Below are 18,845 nucleotides of genomic sequence, written 5' to 3'. Positions count from 1 at the left end.
GCCCGCAAACCGCGCATCTCTAACACCCGTCCATTTTCCTGTGACGTCACATAGTGATGCCAATACAAACAAACATGGCGCATAGAACAGCAAGCTATAGCGACATTAGCTTGGATTCAGACTCGGATTTCAGCAGCTTAAGCGATTCAACAGATTATGAAAGACTGAGCATTTTTTGGGAAGCTGTTTTTATACCCAATCATGGCACCCACCTGTTCCCAATTAGCCTGCACACCTGTGGGATGTTCCAAATAAGTGTTTGATGAGCATTCCTCAACTTTATCAGTATTTATTGCCACCTTTCACAACTTCTTTGTCACGTGTTGCTGCCATCAAATTCTAAAGTTAATGATTATTTGCAACAAAAAAAAGTTTATGAGTTTGAACATCAAATATGTTGTCTTTGTAGCATATTCAACTGAATATGGCTTGAAAATGATTTGCAAATCATTGTATTTCGTTTATATTTACATCTAACACAATTTCCCAACTCATATGGAAACAGGGTTTGTATCTTTGTACAAACACCCACAAGCCCTAAAAAAAAAGCTGCTACCGCTAGTAAACAATGTCAATAAACGTCTGTTGTTGAGTGAATAAACTGCTTGGAAGGCATTCGTGGTGAATTTCAAGACTTTATTAGCATATTTTATCGTCATCCTTTATGCAAACAAGTAGTCTTTCTAGTGATTGGACGGTGTAAACATGGAGGTGTGTTGCAGAGGAGGAGCGGGAGCAGGTGGAGAGACTGCGCTGGCCATCCAGAGGATATCTGCAGGAGCTCAGCGAGTATCAGCAGCGGCGACGCAAATTACGCAAGTCTCGCTGCCTGGTCATGTGACATCACCTGGACGCCAAAGGACTATAATGCAGGGAAAAACAAGGACACAGTAAGACACTTATTATTATTTTTGTTTTTTACAGAGACACTGTGGCAGAGTTATTCCCTTTACTGGGAGCAGTGACATTCCCACTATGACTGCACAGCAGTACTGGGAGCAGTGACATTCCCACTATGACTGCACAGCAGTAAGAAACCACATGACTGCCCCGTGGAAGAAGGCGTTTCAGGTTGTAAATGACATCAAGTCCTTCAAACAATAACCGGACTTCACCGTGGACCAGCAGCAGGAAGCTGTAGTGGTTTATTTATTTTTTTTAGTGTGTAGCTGCGCCTTTGTGGACGCCATCAAACGTGTGTGTGTCTTGCAGGGGATGGACCTGTCAAGTGGCTTTATTTGCACCTCATTCAGCAGAGCAGTGACCTATGTTGACATTCAGAGATGTGACAGCCATCAGTCTGAGCTGCAACACACTTCTGTTCCACTTCATTTGGCTCACATTTAATGGATGCTTCCCAAGAGATTTGATGACTTAACGACATGGCGCTGCATTCGGTTATCGTGGAGTCAGATGTGCTTCTGGAAATACAGTACATTCGGAAAGTATTCACGACGCTTCACTTTTTCCGTATTTTGTTATGTTGTGGCCTTATTCCAAAATAATGATCCTCAAAATTCTCCCCACAATACCCCATTATGACAATGTCAAAGTTTGTTTTTGAATTTTTCTAATAAAAATCACATGCGTAAGTATTCACTAGGGGTGTAACGGTACACAACAATTTCGGTTCGGTACGTACCTCGGTTTAGAGGTCATGGTTCGGTTCATTTTCAGTAAGAAAACAACAAAATATAAATTTTTAGGTACCGCATTTTTCAGAGTATAAGTCGCACCGGCCGAAAATGCATAATAAAGAAGGAAACAAACATAAGTCGCATTTTTGGGGGAAATGTATTTGATAAAAGCCAACAGCAAGAATAGACATTTCAAAGGCAATTTAAAATTAAAGCTGCAAGCAGCATTGGTCGGGCCCGCGTATTTGGCAGGTGCTAGTCTTAAATGTCCCAATACTTTTGTCCAGTGATAGTCATAAGTGTCCCAACACTTTTGTCTACTTTTAGTCTGAAGTGTCCCAATATTTTTGTCTAGTGTACCTACCTTGTCTGCATTGTGTGGGCACATTGGTGCTTCCTGCTTTTAAGCAGCCATCTTAAAAAAAACAGCAGCATCAGCGCAGCGGGTCTTTGAAGGGTCATAAAATCAAAACCGGAGCAGTTATAAAAAAAGCGCTTCTGTCATTGTAATCGCAAGGGTTCAATCTCTCTCCTGTGTTAGTTTGAAGGCGAAACGACAAACGCGCTCAGAGGAGTTCGTTTTTGAAGGAAAGTGACCGGTTTTTACAAAAAAATTGTTTTGAAGGGGGAATAGCAAACTTCCTGTTGATTTTTGCTGGGGGTTGTCAATTTATGAAATGTAGGTCTAAGTGAGACCTACATAGAGGTTTTTGTTTCATGTCTCTCCGACCTTCCCAGTGGGAGTTACAGGCAGTTTTGTCATTTTTTTCTTCCGAGGAGCAGTTTCTTTTGCGTTTTATTAAAAAATTGCAGTAGAGCGTAATTTTGAGATTTGGGGTTAGGTTTTTTTTTTTTTTAGATCGCAATGTTTGCTAGTCCTGATGTGTGCATTCAGTTTGGTGAGTTTTGAAGCATGTTAAGGGGGTCAAATTACAGCTCAAAGAGGCAAAAGTGACTGTTTTTAGTACTTTTTTGTCTTGAAGGGGGAATTGCCAACTTCCTGTTGATTTTTGCCCGAGAATGTACTATTATGAAATCTAGATCTGAGTCAGACCTACATAGAGGTTTTTGTTTCATGTCTCTCCAACCTTCCTAGTGGGAGTCTAGTTTTTTTTTTTCCTAGGGGGCGCTAGAGCGCAATTTTGAGTTTTGGGATTCGGTTTTTATATTAAAAGGCAATTTTCGCAGGTCCTGATGTGTGGGTCAAATATGGTGAGTTTTGAAGCATGTTAAGTGGGTCAAATTACAGCTCAAAGAGGCGGTCGGTATAATAATAATAAAGAATAATAAAACCTTAGAAATTCAATAGGTCCTTATGTCCCATTGCATAAGGACTCCCTTTGGGAGTCCTTATACAATGGGCCATGCGGGCCCTAATAAATGAAGAATAGTGAACAACAGGCTGAATAAGTGTACGTTATATGAGGCATAAATAACCAATATAGTCCGAAAAATACTGTATTTATTTACCAAAGTTGTAAACAATGGCATAACATACATAAACACACAGGGTCCATTGCCAGGGTTCATGTGGTCAACATACAGTGGGGCAAAAAAGTATTTAGTCAGCCACCGATTGTGCAAGTTCTCCCACTTAAAATGATGACAGAGGTCTGTAATTTTCATCATAGGTACACTTCAACTGTGAGAGACAGAATGTGAAAAAAAATCCAGGAATTCACATTGTAGGAATTTTAAAGAATTTATTTGTAAATTATGGTGGAAAATAAGTATTTGGTCACTTCACACAAGGAAGATCTCTGGCTCTCACAGACCTGTAACTTCTTCTTTAAGAAGCTCTTCTGTCCTCCACTCGTTACCTGTATTAATTAATAAACCTGTTTGAACTGGTTATCTGTATAAAAGACACCTGTCCACAGCCTCAAACAGTCAGACTCCAAACTCCACTATGGCCAAGACCAAAGAGCTGTCGAAGGACACCAGGAAAAGAATTGTAGACCTGCACCAGACTGTGAAGAGTGAATCTACAATAGGCAAGCAGCTTGGTGTGAAAAAATCAACTGTGGGAGCAATTATCAGAAAATGGAAGACATACAAGACCACTGATAATCTCCCTCGATCTGGGGCTCCACGCAAGATCTCATCCCGTGGGGTCAAAATGATCATGAGAACGGTGAGCAAAAATCCTAGAACCACACGGGGAGACCTGGTGAATGACCTGCAGAGAGCTGGGACCAAAGTAACAAAGGTTACCATCAGTAACACACTACGCCGACAGGGAATCAAATCCTGCAGTGCCAGATGTGTCCCCCTGCTTAAGCCAGTGCATGTCCAGGCCCGTCTGAAGTTTGCCAGAGAGCACATGGATGATCCAACAGAGGATTGGGAGAATGTCATGTGGTCAGATGAAACCAAAATAGAACTTTTTGGTATAAACTCAACTCGTGTTTGGAGGAAGAAGAATACTGAGTTGCATCCCAAGAACACCATACCTACTGTGAAGCATGGGGGTGGAAACATCATGCTTTGGGGTTGTTTTTCTGCTAAGGGGACAGGCCGACTGATCCGTGTTAAGGAAAGAATGAATGGGGCCATGTATCGTGAGATTTTGAGCCAAAACCTCCTTCCATCAGTGAGAGCTTTGAAGATGAAACGTGGCTGGGTCTTCCAGCATGACAATGATCCCAAACACACCGCCCGGGCAACGAAGGAGTGGCTCCGTAAGAAGCATTTGAAAGTCCTGGAGTGGCCTAGCCAGTCTCCAGACCTCAACCCAATAGAAAATCTGGAGGGAGTAGAAAGTCCGTGTTGCTCGGCGACAGCCCCAAAACATCACTGCTCTCGAGAAGATCTGCATGGAGGAATGGGCCAAAATACCAGCTACTGTGTGTGCAAACCTGGTAAAGACCTATAGTAATCATTTGACCTCTGTAATATAACCTTTGTTGGCAATAACAAAGTATTGAGTTGAATTTTTGTTATTGACCAAATACTTATTTTCCACCATAATTTACAAATAAATTCTTTAAAAATCCTACAATGTGAATTCCTGGATTTTTTTTTCACATTCTGTCTCTAACAGTTGAAGTGTACCTATGATGAAAATTACAGACCTCTGTCATCATTTTAAGTGGGAGAACTTGCACAATTGGTGGCTGACTAAATACTTTTTTGCCCCACTGTATAAGTCGCACTGGAGTATAAGTCGCATTTTTTGGGGAAATGTATTTGATAAAAGCCAACAGCAAGAATAGACATTTGAAAGGCAATTTAAAATAAATAAACAGGCTGAATAAGTGTACGTTATATGAGGCATAAATAACCAACTGGTATGTTAACGTAACATATTATGGTAAGAGTCATTCAAATAACTATAACATATAGAACATGCTATACAATCTGTCACTCCTAATCGCTAAATCCCATGAAATCTTATACGTCTAGTCTCTTACGTGAATGACATCAATAATATTATTTGATATTTCACGCTAATGTGTTCATCATTTCACACATAAGTCGCTCCTGAGTATAAGTCGCACCCCCGGAAAAAAACTGCGACTTATAGTCCGAAAAATACTGTATTTATTTACCAAAGTTGTAAACAATGGCATAACATACATATACACACAGGGTCCATTGCCAGGGTTCATGTGGTCAACATATATCAAATAAAAACTAAATAAGATAAGGCTCAGAATGGTTTCTTAACAAAACCTTTCTACATATAAAGTGCTTTATTTGATTGAGACTTTTATTAGTAGATTGCACAGTACAGTACATATTCCGTACAATTGACCACTAAATGGTAACACCCCAATAAGTTTGTCAACTTGTTTAAGTCGAGGTCCACGTTAATCAACATTAAACTGCCTCAAGTTGTTGCTCAGATTAAATAAAATGACAAAACTTTTCTTCTACATATAAAAAGTGCAACATTAAACAGTTTCAAGTCAACTCAGCCTCAGATTAACTTTTCTTTCCCCCCCAGCCTGGCTAACTTGGCAGTAAGAGGATATATGGGCTCATTGTTCTTCCACCATAGAAGTGGCTCAAAATCTAGTTTTTAATGCAATATGGTCTTAAATCTGCTGCTATAAAAACATTTGTTATTGCTTTAGCCCTGCCTGACTCGCCGAGGAGAGGCTGCTTGAATGCGGTGGTGACGCTTCAAATGGGTTAGCATGTTTGACGTGTTGTCAGAAGCAGCTGCTGAACAATGTCGGCAAACCTCCGTCCTCCATTGTTGTACCGCGCAGCCAAAGTGTTCCCAAACGGGAGATCTTAACGAGGCAGGAGGGTCTTTCAGCTCTGGCTTTTACATGTTACCATGTTTCAACATGCTTGTTTTACTTCCCCCCTTACATGAGAGCGAAGCCTGGCAATAATTGCAGATAGCAGTTTCCTCCTCGTATTTTTTTGTAAAAAGTCGCCATGCCTTGAGGCGTTTTTTCCGGTCCATTATTGTTGCTGCTTCTGTATCTGCCGCCTAATGACTGAGCTACGTCTATTCCTGGGACGTGCCACAAGGCATTTCCTAGTAAAAAAAAGGGATTCGTTCCCAGGGATTTGAATAAAGAACCAACTCTTTTTCTTTACTATAGTGGCCTCGATAACGGGACCCGGTTCTCAAAAAGGGATTCGAGTCCATGGAATTGGTTCTTTTCTTATCGAACAACCAGGAGAACTGGTTTCGAACATCATCCCTATTCGGTACACCTCCGAACCGAACCGAACCCCCGTACCGAAACGGTTCAATACAAATACACGTACTGTTACACCCCTAATATTCACAGCCTCTGCTCAATACTTTGTTGATCCACCATTGGCCGCCTCAAGTCTTTTTGAACATAACACGGAGGAGGGGGAATGAAGCGCTGTAAATACTTTACGGATGCAACGTTAACGATCGAATCAAGGTGTCGCTTAGCACATAAATCCAAATCTAAAAGATGAATCATCATGTACAGTCGTCCTTCCCCACATCGCAGATAGTTTTTTTTAGGCATAATCCACAATTAAGCATAAAAATGGCTAAATAAATGAGTCGCGGCCACTAAAGGAGACCAAACAGAGTGCGCTGTTCAGTATCGTGGCCACTGATTGGCTCAGCCTCAGGTAGCATGACTATATTGGCCTAAAAGAGTGTGAAGGTGATTAAAGGGTGTTATTTCATGCCTACCTTTGCAGATACATTTTTTAAAAGCCTATTCTACATTTTTAAATCCTAAATTAAGCATAAAAATGGCTAAATGAACGAGGATTGACCACTAAAGGAGACTGAACCAATCAGAGTGCCCTGTTCAGTATCGTGGCCACTGATTGGCTCAGATGGCAAAGCAGTGGTTCTCAAACCTTTTTCACCAGGAAAACACCAACGACCACAATAATGACCAACATGGCAATACAGTAGCACAGCAGGCCTAGTTATTCAATAAAAACAAGGCAGAGATTGCATTGAACAAGTATTTGTACTATTTCTGGCTACTGTAACTATGATACTCCATATGCAGTCCATATTTACAGACTTCTTTGGTGTACCACAGTTGTGCTATATTGGATTACAAGAGTGTCATGGTGACAAAAAGGTGTTCTTTTTATGTTTTGGGGGCTCTAATAATGTTGAAAAGCATTTAGAAAAATGTAAACAGTGTTTTTATGTTGGAGCTATGAAAATATTTCATTTATAAATTAATCATTCCTATTTTGGGGAAATCGCGGTTATGTCCGGAACCAATTAACAGCGATAAACGAAGGACGACTGTACAGTTGTATTTAAGAAATAAAGATAATACAGTGCAGAAGAATATCCTGGTGAAACCACAATGCCTCTGGTTAGTTCTACACTATTTTGCTCTGTTTCTACCATTATTTATGATTCATTGGTGCTGCAATTATTTTTGTAATATATATATATATTTAATTATTTTATATTTCAAGAGTGTGTTATTTTTTTTACCTTTGTTTCACTGATATTTTCCCAGAGGCTAATATAATATGTGCTGTTCATTCAAAAAGGTGCTATGTATTAGCATGACAAGAACCAAACCTCAAATGTCAACAGCAAGTAAACAAGTTTGTTTTGGGTTAGCATGCTAACCAGCTAATGCTAGCCCACCTAGGGTTGCAATTTCTGCTTTTAGCCAGAAGAGGTGGTAGTGAGGCCAGGAAGACATAACGTAAATTCCGCACTATAAACCGCTACTTTTGTCCTATGTTTTGAACCCTGCGGCCTGTAAAACGGTGCAGCTAATTTATGGATTTGTCTTTGCTGACGGCCATAATGCAATAAGTTTTTTAAAAAGCAAGCAAACACACTGCTAAGGTGTGTTTGTCTTCCATTTAGTCCTTTCATCCCAAGTGGAATTTCCGTCCATAGCGTTTCTACTCGTATAGATTCTTCATTCATAACTTCAAGCAACATTTGTAAGTTTTACAATATAACTAAAACAATTCACGCTTACTGAACCGTCCCATGTGTGTTATCTGTAGGAGTGTTTCCATGCGTATTTGTACGTGCTAATGTAATGACGCTAGCGTTATCTAAAATACCAACACGTTTATGAATGCCAGTGTTATTAACTTACAATGGCATTCTTTTTGTATTGTTTCAGTTTCACAAATTCCTCGGTAAATTCACCAAAACGTCACCGTAGAGTTATTGAGTCTGTTTAGCTGATTGGAGAGCTAGCTCCCGCAGCTAGTGGGTCCACGACAATTCCTTCTGTTTTGTTTGATCAACCGTTTTACTGCCCTGTCACAGGCACCATTTGGAAACAATTATGTATGTAAATAAACATTTACAAAATCTTTGTGTAAATCTAAAATTTAGTGGGTGTGGCTTATTTACCAGTGCGCTCTTTAGTCCGGAAAATACGGTACATGCTAGCCAATTTACATATTTGTCTGAATAGTGCAGCAGCTCTTAAATATAATTAGCGTGTTACTCCAAGATTTGTGAGTTTATCTTTATTATTTGAGCTACAAATAGCATAAGATTATTAAGGTGAAGAATAGCTGCTTCTACATAGCACCTTTAACCACAGTGAAGAAAGACAATGTTGATTCACCATTGAAAAAGGTCTGGGAAGAACAATCTTTTTGTGCAAAAGAAAAAGCAAAATGCAGCTAAAACACTTGACTGTGAAAGTGTGGTAACGCTGACTCCACTGGCGGCAAAGCAGCTCTCTGGTTGTGTGCCAGCAGCTGTACATAACCTGACTTCAAATAAACATCTTTCTCAATTAACATACTACTCTGACATCAATTCAAGGATCTCGTCTGATTGGATGAGCTCCTGTAGTCATTAAGAATGTGTAAAGCGGGGGTGTCCAAACTTTGTGTTTACTGGGGGGCCACATTGGGCAAAAAAAAAATGTGTCCGGGGGCCGGAAGCAAGCAAAGTAACCATACAATATATGTTTACATATAATATTTACAGTACAGGGCCAAAGTTTGGACACACCTTCCATCCATCCATCCATCTTCTTCCGCTTATCCGAGGTCGGGTCGCGGGGGCAGCAGCCTAAGCAGGGAAGCCCAGACTTCCCTCTCCCCAGCCACTTCGTCCAGCTCTTCCTGTGGGACCCCGAGGCGTTCCCAGGCCAGCCGGGAGACATAGTCTTCCCAACGTGTCCTGGGTCTTCCTCGCGGCCTCCTACCGGTCGGACGTGCCCTAAACACCTCCCTAGGGAGGCGTTCGGGTGGCATCCTGACCAGATGCCCGAACCACCTCATCTGGCTCCTCTCCATGTGGAGGAGCAGCGGCTTTACTTTGAGCTCCCCCCGGATGGCAGAGCTTCTCACCCTATCTCTAAGGGAGAGCCCCGCCACCCAACGGAGGAAACTCATTTCGTCCGCTTGTACCCGTGATCTTGTCCTTTCGGTCATAACCCAAAGCTCATGACCATAGGTGAGGATGGGAACGTAGATCGACCGGTAAATTGAGAGCTTTGCCTTCCGGCTCAGCTCCTTCTTCACCACAACGGATCGATACAGCGTCCGCATTACTGAAGACGCCGCACCGATCCGCCTGTCGATCTCACGATTCACTCTTCCCTCACTCGTGAACAAGACTCCGAGGTACTTGAACTCCTCCACTTGGGGCAAGATCTCCTCCCCAACCCGGAGATGGCACTCCACCCTTTTCCGGGCGAGAACCATGGACTCGGACTTGGAGGTGCTGATTCTCATCCCAGTCGCTTCACACTCGGCTGCGAACCGATCCAGTGAGAGCTGAAGATCCTGGCCAGATGAAGCCATCAGGACCACATCATCTGCAAAAAGCAGAGACCTAATCCTGCAGCCACCAAACCAGATCCCCTCGACGCCTTGACTGCGCCTAGAAATTCTGTCCATAAAGGTTATGAACAGAATGGGTGACAAAGGGCAGCCTTGGTGGAGTCCAACCCTCACTGGAAACGTGTCCGACTTACTGCCGGCAATGCGGACCAAGCTCTGACACTGATCATACAGGGAGCGGACTGCCACAATAAGACAGTCCGTTACCCCATACTCTCTGAGCACTCCCCACAGGACTTCCCGAGGGACACGGTCGAATGCCTTCTCCAAGTCCACAAAGCACATGTAGACTGGTTGGGCAAACTCCCATGCACCCTCAAGGACCCTGCCGAGAGTATAGAGCTGGTCCACAGTTCCACGACCAGGACGAAAACCACACTGTTCCTCCTGAATCCGAGGTTCGACTATCCGGCGTAGCCTCCTCTCCAGTACACCTGAATAGACTTTACCGGGAAGGCTGAGGAGTGTGATCCCACGATAGTTAGAACACACCCTCCGGTTCCCCTTCTTAAAGAGAGGAACCACCACCCCGGAATGCCAATCCAGTGGTACCGCCCCTGATGTCCACGCGATGCTGCAGAGTCTTGTCAACCAAGACAGCCCCACAGCATCCAGAGCCTTAAGGAACTCCGGGCGGATCTCATCTACCCCTGGGGCCTTGCCACCGAGGAGCTTTTTAACTACCTCAGCAACCTCAGCCCCAGAAATAGGAGAGCCCACCACAGACTCCCCAGGCACTGCTTCCTCATAGGAAGACGTGTTGGTGGGATTGAGGAGGTCTTCGAAGTATTCCCTCCACCGATCAACAACATCCGCAGTTGAGGTCAGCAGAACACCATCCTCACCATACACGGTGTTGATAGTGCACTGCTTCCCCTTCCTGAGGCGGCGGATGGTGGTCCAGAATTGCTTCGAAGCCGTCCGGAAGTCGTTTTCCATGGCCTCACCGAACTCCTCCCATGTCCGAGTTTTTGCCTCTGCGATTGCTGAAGCCGCACACCGCTTGGCCTGTCGGTACTTGTCCGCTGCCTCAGGAGTCCTATGAGCCAAAAGAACCCGATAGGACTCCTTCTTCAGCTTGACGGCATCCCTCACCGCCGGTGTCCACCAACGGGTTCTAGGATTACCGCCACGACAAGCACCAACTACCTTGCGGCCACAGCTCCAATCAGCCGCCTTGACAATAGAGGCGCGGAACATGGTCCATTTGGACTCAATGTCCAGCACCTCCCTCGTGACATGTTCAAAGTTCTTCCGGTACATAAGTACATAAGTACATAACTCCACATGTGTTCATTCAGAGTTTTGATGTGACAATCTACAATGTAAATAGTCCTGAAAACACATTGAATGAGGAGAAATTGTGTCCAAACTTTTGGCCTGTTCTGTACATTATTAATTATTATTGAAATGTAATATTAAGAGTGTGTGAAAGTTATTACACTCCTACCTTGTTTACTTCCGTCACAACATCTTTAAAGCTTTGTAATCAATCAGAAATATCCGGCAGCTAAAAGTCAAACGTGGATAAGTGCGGAGAGAGTGTTTTGCATTTTTCCCATCATGCCTTGCAATGGATTTAAATGGGACGTTCAGTGAACAAGTTGTGTTATATGTGACCTTGTGTGTTGACGTTTTGTGCTGCTTGAATTTTTTCCCCCCCTGCTGCATCATGACTAGGAAAGGTTGTTCGGAATGGGTCATACAAGTGAATGATGTGCTTGAAAGAATGTACTCATCGTAGTCAGTGGCCAGTTTCTTACTTTGTCCACAAGATGACAGCAGAGTACCCCCTGGATATTTGAATTTAAAATGAAAACACTCCACACGGGAACTTGTCTCGTGGCCCAAATTGACAATGCTGGCCGGGCCACATTTTGGCCCACGAGCCGTGGTTTGGACACCCCTAGTGTAAATCTCTTCCTGAAGACTACAGCGATGTATCTGTAACTGCATTACACCCCAGGTTGCTGTTTGGATGCGTCTTCATTTGTCATATTTAGTAAAGCCACAGATTGACTACGCTGAAAACAAAAGTTCACACAAATACTTTTCCAATGGTACAGATTGTACTCTTGTCATAAACCTTTCATCACCTGCTGGTCCAGCAAAGTCACTGCAGGGCGCCGATGGACTGCAGCATCCCTTTCAGTTGGCCACTGTCGTGCAGCGCCGCCACGTCGCTGCCGCCGCCAACACACTCCTCGCCAATGAACACGCGGGGGACCTACAATCCAATGAAAGGACAAATGAATGAAAGACACTTTTTATGTAAATGAATAATTGCACATCTGCCAATAAACTGGTGTCACGTGGCTAATGTACACGAGCCCAATTGTAGCTGAGATAGGCTCCAGCACCCCCCACCACCCCGAAGGGAATAAGCGGTAGATAATGGATGGATGGTTGCATTAGGTAAAATGTATGATATTTAAATACGCCGCTGTGTACGCGGACGTAGGGGTAAGTACAGGGCGCAAGTTAACCTTAAAGGCACTTCCTTTACGTGCCGCCCCAGTCACACGATATTTACGGCTGTACACACACACTAGTGGATGCAAGGCATATTTGATCAACAGCCATACAGGTCACACTGAGGGTGGCTGTATAAACAACTTTAACACTGTGAACCCACACCAAACAAGAATGACAAACACATTTCGGGAGAACACAACAGAACAAATACACAGAGTCCCTTGCAGCACTAACTCTTCCGTGACGCTACAACATATACCGCCGCTACCCCCTACCACCCCCAGCCCCCCACCTCAACCCTGCCCACCAATTATCCACTTTGTGACTTCAATAATAAATATGGCAGTGCCATGTTGGCATGTTTTTCCATAACTTGAGTTGATTTACTTTGGAAAACCTTGTTACGTTGTTTAATGCATCCAGCGGGGCATCACAACAAAATCAGGCATAATAATGTGTTCATTCCACCACTGTATGTGTGTGTGTGTGTGTATATATATATATATATATGTATGTGTGGGAAAAAAATCACAAGACTACTTCATCTCTACAGGCCTGTTTCATGATTGGTAAACAACTGATGTTTGTAAGCACCCCCCGTTGAGAGGGCAATCAGGTTTCTTGCGGCAGTTGCAGCCTTTGTTGGTTTTGGAGTCGCTCTGTTCGGGGGCCGGCGGCTCATTTGCAATTGTCTTGTTGTGGTTTGAGATAATTTGTCGTATATTGTTCATACAGCTATATATACGACAAATTATCTCAAACCACAACAAGACAATTGCAAATGAGCCGTCGGCCCCCGAACAGAGCGACTCCAAAACCAACAAAGGCTGCAACTGCCGCAAGAAACCTGATTGCCCTCTCAACGGGGGGTGCTTACAAACATCAGTTGTTTACCAATCTAAGGTAACACGCAAGGACATTAACACATCCGACACATATGTAGGATTAACCGAGGGAGAGTTTAAAACCAGATGGAACAATCACAAGGCTTCTTTCAGGAACCAAAACCTGCGGAATACCACAGAACTCAGCAAACACATTTGGGACCTCAAAGACAATAATGTTGAATATTCAATAACATGGCAAATTCTTGCATCCAGCACACCTTACAATAGTGGTAATAAAAGATGCAACCTATGCTTGAAAGAGAAACTGTTTATTATTTACCGTCCAGACCTGTCATCCCTCAACAAGCGCAGCGAAATTGTAACAGCATGCCGCCACAGACGGAAACACCTCCTAGGTAACACATTAGCCAATCACCACGCCCCTACGCCAGCCTGCACCCACCCACTCTGTGCCCTATATAAACCATGGTATGTGAATGCTCCCATTAAAATCTCCTGATGATTGAGGGAACCCCCTCATGAAACAGGCCTGTAGAGATGAAATAGTCTTGTGATTTTTTTTCCCCACACATACATACATATACATATATATATATATATATATATATATATATATATATATATATATATATATATATATATATATATCTGTAATTAAGAGTTGGACAATATCGGAATATCGGTTAAAAAGCCATTATCGGACATCTCTAGACAAGAGTACGCATTTTACAATGTATGTTATGTAGGCAACATTATTTCATCTGACAAATAACTTTAATTTAGGAATGAATAATTTAATTTTAGCAACAAGAGAAGAAGTAGCAAGCAAACATAATAGCGGTGACTAGTTTTCACAGCCTCTGGTCAGGATGCCAACCGAACGTCTCCCCTGGGAGGTGTTTCGGGCACCTCCGACTGGTAGGAGGCCACGGGGAAGACCCAGGACACGTTTGGGAAGACTATGTCTCCCGGCTGGCCTGGGAACGCCTCGGGATCCCCCGGGAGGAGCTGGACGAAGTGGCTGGGGAGAGGGAAGTCTGGGCTTCCCTGCTTAGGCTGCTGCCCCCGCGACCCAACCTCGGATAAGCAGAAGAAGATGGATGGATAGTTTTCACAGCATTTCGCGACAGTACGAGGGAAATACGGCAGTCAATTTACGGCATATACATTTCCTATTCTAGTTTGGTTGGGTATTTATTCAAAGCACAGCCACATAAGTTAAGTTGTCGTGGTTTAACTCTTATCTTACTGACAGGATGCAATGCGTCTCCCATAATAATGTGACCTCGGACTATGTTAAGGTAACGTGCGGAGTTCCTCAGGGTTCGGTTCTTGGCCCTGCACTCTTCAGTATTTACATGCTGCCGCTAGGCGACATCATACGCAAATACGGTGTTAGCTTTCATTGTTATGCTGATGACAGCCAACTCTACATGCCCCTAAAGCTGACCAACACGCCGGATTGTAGTCAGCTGGAGGCGTGTCTTAATGAAATTAAACAATGGATGTCCGCTAACTTCTTGCAACTCAACGCCAAGAAAACGGAAATGCTGATTATCGGTCCTGCTAAACACCGACATTTATTTAATAATACCACCTTAACATTTGACAACCAAACAATTACACAAGGCGAATCAGTAAAGAATCTGGGTATTATCTTCCACCCAACTCTCTCGTTTGAGTCACACATTAAGAGTGTTACTAAAACGGCCTTCTTTCATCTCCGTAATATCGCTAAAATTCGTTCTATTTTATCCACTAGCGACGCTGAGATCATTATTCATGCGTTCGTTACGTCTCGTCTCGACTACTGTAACGTATTATTTTCGGGTCTCCCTATGTCTAGCATTAAAAGACTACAATTGGTACAAAATGCGTCTGCTAGACTTTTGACAAGAACAAGAAAGTTTGATCATATTACGCCTATACTGGCTCACCTGCACTGGCTTCCTGTGCACTTAAGATGTGACTTTAAGGTTTTACTACTTACGTATAAAATACTACACGGTCTAGCTCCGTCCTATCTTGTCGATTGCATTGTACCATATGTCCCGGCAAGAAATCTGCTTTCAAAGAACTCCGGCTTATTAGTGATTCCCAGAGCCCAAAAAAAGTCTGCGGGCTATAGAGCGTTTTCTATTGGGGCTCCAGTACTATGGAATGCCCTCCCGGTAACAATTAGAGATGCTACCTCAGTAGAAACATTTAAGTCCCATCTTAAAACTCATTTGTATACTCTAGCCTTTAAATAGCCCCCCTGTTAGACCAGTTGATCTGCCGTTTCTTTTCTTTTCTCCTCTGCTCCCCTGTTCCTTGTGGAGGGGCTGGGGCACAGGTCCGGTGGCCATGGATGAAGTGCTGGCTGTCCAGAGTCAGGACCCGGGGTGGACCGCTCGCCTGTGCATCGGCTGGGAACATCTCTGCGCTGCTGACCCGTCTCCGCTCGGGATGGTGTCCTGCTGGCCCCACTATGGACTGGACTCTTACTATTATGTTGGATCCACTATGGACTGGACTCTCACAATATTATGTCAGACCCACTCGACATCCATTGCTTTCGGTCTCCCCTAGAGGGGGGGGGGGGGGTTACCCACATATGCGGTCCTCTCCAAGGTTTCTCATAGTCATTCACATCGACGTCCCACTGGGGTGAGTTTTTCCTTGCCCTTATGTGGGCTTTGTACCAAGGATGTCGTTGTGGCTTGTGCAGCCCTTTGAGACACTTGTGATTTAGGGCTATATAAATATACATTGATTGATTGATTGATAAGTTACAAATAGGACAAGACGTGATTACAACAAGAGTACGCATTTTACAATGTATGTTATGTAGGCAACATTATTTCATTTGACAAATAACTTTAATTTAGGAAAATGGATGGATGAATAATTTAATTTTAGCAACGAGAGAAAAAGTAGCAAGCAAACATAATCGCGGTGTTTACAACCCCCTGGCGCTGTTTTGTACTTATTCTGATTATTATTTCTCAACTGTTTGTAAATGTTGCAATTTATAAATAAAGGTTTAAAAAAAACAATCGCGGTGACTAGTTTTCACAGCATTTCGCGACAGTCCGAGGGAAATACGGCGGTCAATTTACGGCATATACATTTCCTATACTAGTTAGTTTGGATATGTATCCAAGGACAAGACATAAGTGCAAAAAGAGTAAGCATTTGATACTTAACGCTTACCTTCAATACAGACTAAGCTAACTGTATTTATTCGTGATCTCTGAGGCTTTTTCGCTTCAAAGTGGCTCGTCACAGCGCGCATGCGCAGTAGAAACTAGCTAGGCGAGCAAGTGAAGAAGACACATTGTCACTTATTTGACTTACCACAAACTACTTCTTTCACTTACTCATTCCCCCACAAACACATGGCAGCTCAGTTCCAACATGGCCTGTATTAGTGAAAGTGTAGAAGTGAGTGTTACTCACGGTGCGAGCTCCGGTCAGCTCCAGGAAGTAGTCCTGCATGCTGCTCATGTCTTTCCGCGCGCTGATGTCCACATACTCCACATGTCCTGGCTTCAACTTGTACTTGGACAACACCTCCTTGGCCATGACGCAGTACGAACATGTCGGCTTGATGAACAACACCACTTTGTCGCCTTTCAGCTTGGTCTGCACGAACTGCGCCGCCATCTTGGACTGAGGAAGGAGGAGCGGGAAGGTTAGTCTCTTAGATCAAAGATCTCCAACCACTGGGCCGCGGCCCGATTGCTACCAGGCCGCACAAGAAATTAATATATATTAGAGATGCGCGGTTTGCGGGCACAACCGCGGATTATCCGCGGATCGGGCGGATGAAATTTAAAAAAATTTGATTTTATCCGCGGGTCGGGTCGGGTCGGGCGGTTGAAATTAAAAAAAAATTAGATTTTAAATAGATTCAGGCGGGTGGCAGTTAAACCAATTGGTAAATATATATACATAGTTAAATGTTGTTACCCACATACGAAAAACGAGCAGGCACCTGCAGCATATGCCACAACAGAAGAAAAAAAAAGAAAAGAGATGGACACTTTTACGGAGCGGAGAAGGGACGCCTCGCCGGGGTCCGGGACCGAGGCCCCTTCCCCCGAGAGGGCCCCACCGGGAGCCGTAGCTGAGGCGATCCGCGAGAAGGGCCCGACGCACGTCCAGGGTCACCACCGCGCCCACCGCACCGACACCCCGCCTCGTCCGCCTTCGCCACGGCCGGCGTCACGCGCAGCAGGTAAGCAGCTTACCTGCCCGCCACCCCCGTGGCCGGGGGGTCGTAACAGGGGTCACTCCGCGCGCAGTGCGCTCACGAAAGGGGTGGGGCTCACCCTGGTTGATATAGACAGCAGGACGGTGGCCATGGACGTCGGAACCCGCTAAGGATTGTGTAACAACCCACCTGCCGAATCAACTAGCCCTGAAAATGGATGGCGCTGGAGCGTCGGGCCCATATACCCGGCCGTCGCCGGCAGCGAGACGCGCTTGGAGGTGCGCTCAGCGCGGCTCCCATATGATTGCGCACTGGTGTGCGTCTGGGTCGTGACAGCGTGGCACGCGAATGTGTGTGCTGCATTGGATCAGTCTTCTTTCTTTAACAGGCAAAAGCTTTATAATCTCATTAATGCCTTGCATCGTCTATATTAGATATATAACAACGGGCGGGTGCGGGCGGATGGCGGGCGGGTGCGGTTCTGATCAAATGTTACATCGGGTGGATGGCGGATGGTTGACGACTTTCTGATGCGGTTGCGGATGAAATAATTGCCTATCCGCGCATCTCTAATATATATATATATTTATTTTTATTAAATCAACATAAAAAACACAAGATACACTTACAATTATAATAATAACAGTAATAATAATAATCAGAATCAGAATCAGCTTTATTGTCATTACGCAAGGTAACGAGATTGAGGCCATTCCATACAGTGCGATGTGTGCATGCTAGAAAAACAATGTGCAAATATATAAAAATATAAAAAATGTAGAAGTGCAATGAATATGGTGTGAAATGAATATATACATGAAAAAACAAAACAAAAACAGGGTGGTTGGTGGAATGGGTTATTGCACCGAAGAGAAGGCAGTTATGAGGGACAATGGGGCAGTCCGTTCAGGATGGTTATGGCCCTGGGGAAGAAGCTGTTCTTTAGCCTGTTTGTTTTGGTTTTAATGCACCTGTAGCGCTTCCCAGAGGGCAGCAGGTGGAACAGGTCAGAGCCAGGGTGGGTGCTGTCTTTGATGATGGCACTGGCTCTGTTGAGGCAGCGGGAGGTGTAGATGTCCGTCAGAGATGGGAGAGGGCGGCCGATAATAATACTTAAGACAAAGATGGCAAAAAATATTGCTATGTTAAATAAAATCAAAAACTCCGTACATCAAAAGGCTCTTAACATGTCATATAATTATTTCGTACTCCCTTATCTTAATTATTGTGTTGAAATCTGGGGTAACAATTACAAATCAAACATCAACTCTGTGTTCTTACTTCAAAAGAAAGCCATTAGAATTGTAAATTATGCGGATCATCGTGACCATACCAATGCTCTGTTTATTAAATTAAAAACATTAAAAGTGCACGATCTTGTTGGGCATGTTCACCACTGTGTTACATGCCCTTTCCTTTTAACAACAC

At 43.9% G+C, this 18,845-nt stretch overlaps 3 protein-coding genes across 4 annotated transcripts in view; 1 reads left to right on the top strand and 2 right to left on the bottom strand.

Moving 5' to 3' along the window:
- Positions 1-1,600, top strand: part of rhobtb3 (Rho related BTB domain containing 3) — a 118,213-nt gene extending 116,613 nt beyond the window's left edge. Inside the window, exon 13 of the mRNA XM_061932249.2 lies at positions 723-1,600. Coding sequence (XP_061788233.2) covers positions 723-841 — 119 coding nt within the window. The 3' untranslated portion in view covers positions 842-1,600. The remainder of the gene's footprint in view (positions 1-722) is intronic.
- nudt2 (nudix (nucleoside diphosphate linked moiety X)-type motif 2) overlaps positions 1-18,845 on the bottom strand; it is a 298,883-nt gene that overhangs the window by 167,407 nt on the left and 112,631 nt on the right. The window lies entirely within an intron of this gene.
- Positions 620-16,867, bottom strand: glrx (glutaredoxin (thioltransferase)). Its single transcript, XM_061932248.2, has 3 exons — positions 16,661-16,867; positions 11,993-12,123; positions 620-862 (listed from the first exon to the last, which is right to left on the bottom strand). The coding sequence occupies exons 1-2, from the start codon at positions 16,865-16,867 to the stop codon at positions 12,010-12,012; spliced, it is 321 nt and encodes a 106-aa protein (XP_061788232.1). The 3' UTR covers positions 620-862; positions 11,993-12,009.

Source organism: Nerophis lumbriciformis, linkage group LG38, assembly GCF_033978685.3.
Source record: "Nerophis lumbriciformis linkage group LG38, RoL_Nlum_v2.1, whole genome shotgun sequence".
In the NCBI taxonomy this organism is placed as follows: Eukaryota; Metazoa; Chordata; class Actinopteri; order Syngnathiformes; family Syngnathidae; genus Nerophis; species Nerophis lumbriciformis.
The sequence above is the reverse complement of the archived record's forward strand: the minus strand, read 5'-3'. Positions and strand labels throughout refer to the sequence as shown.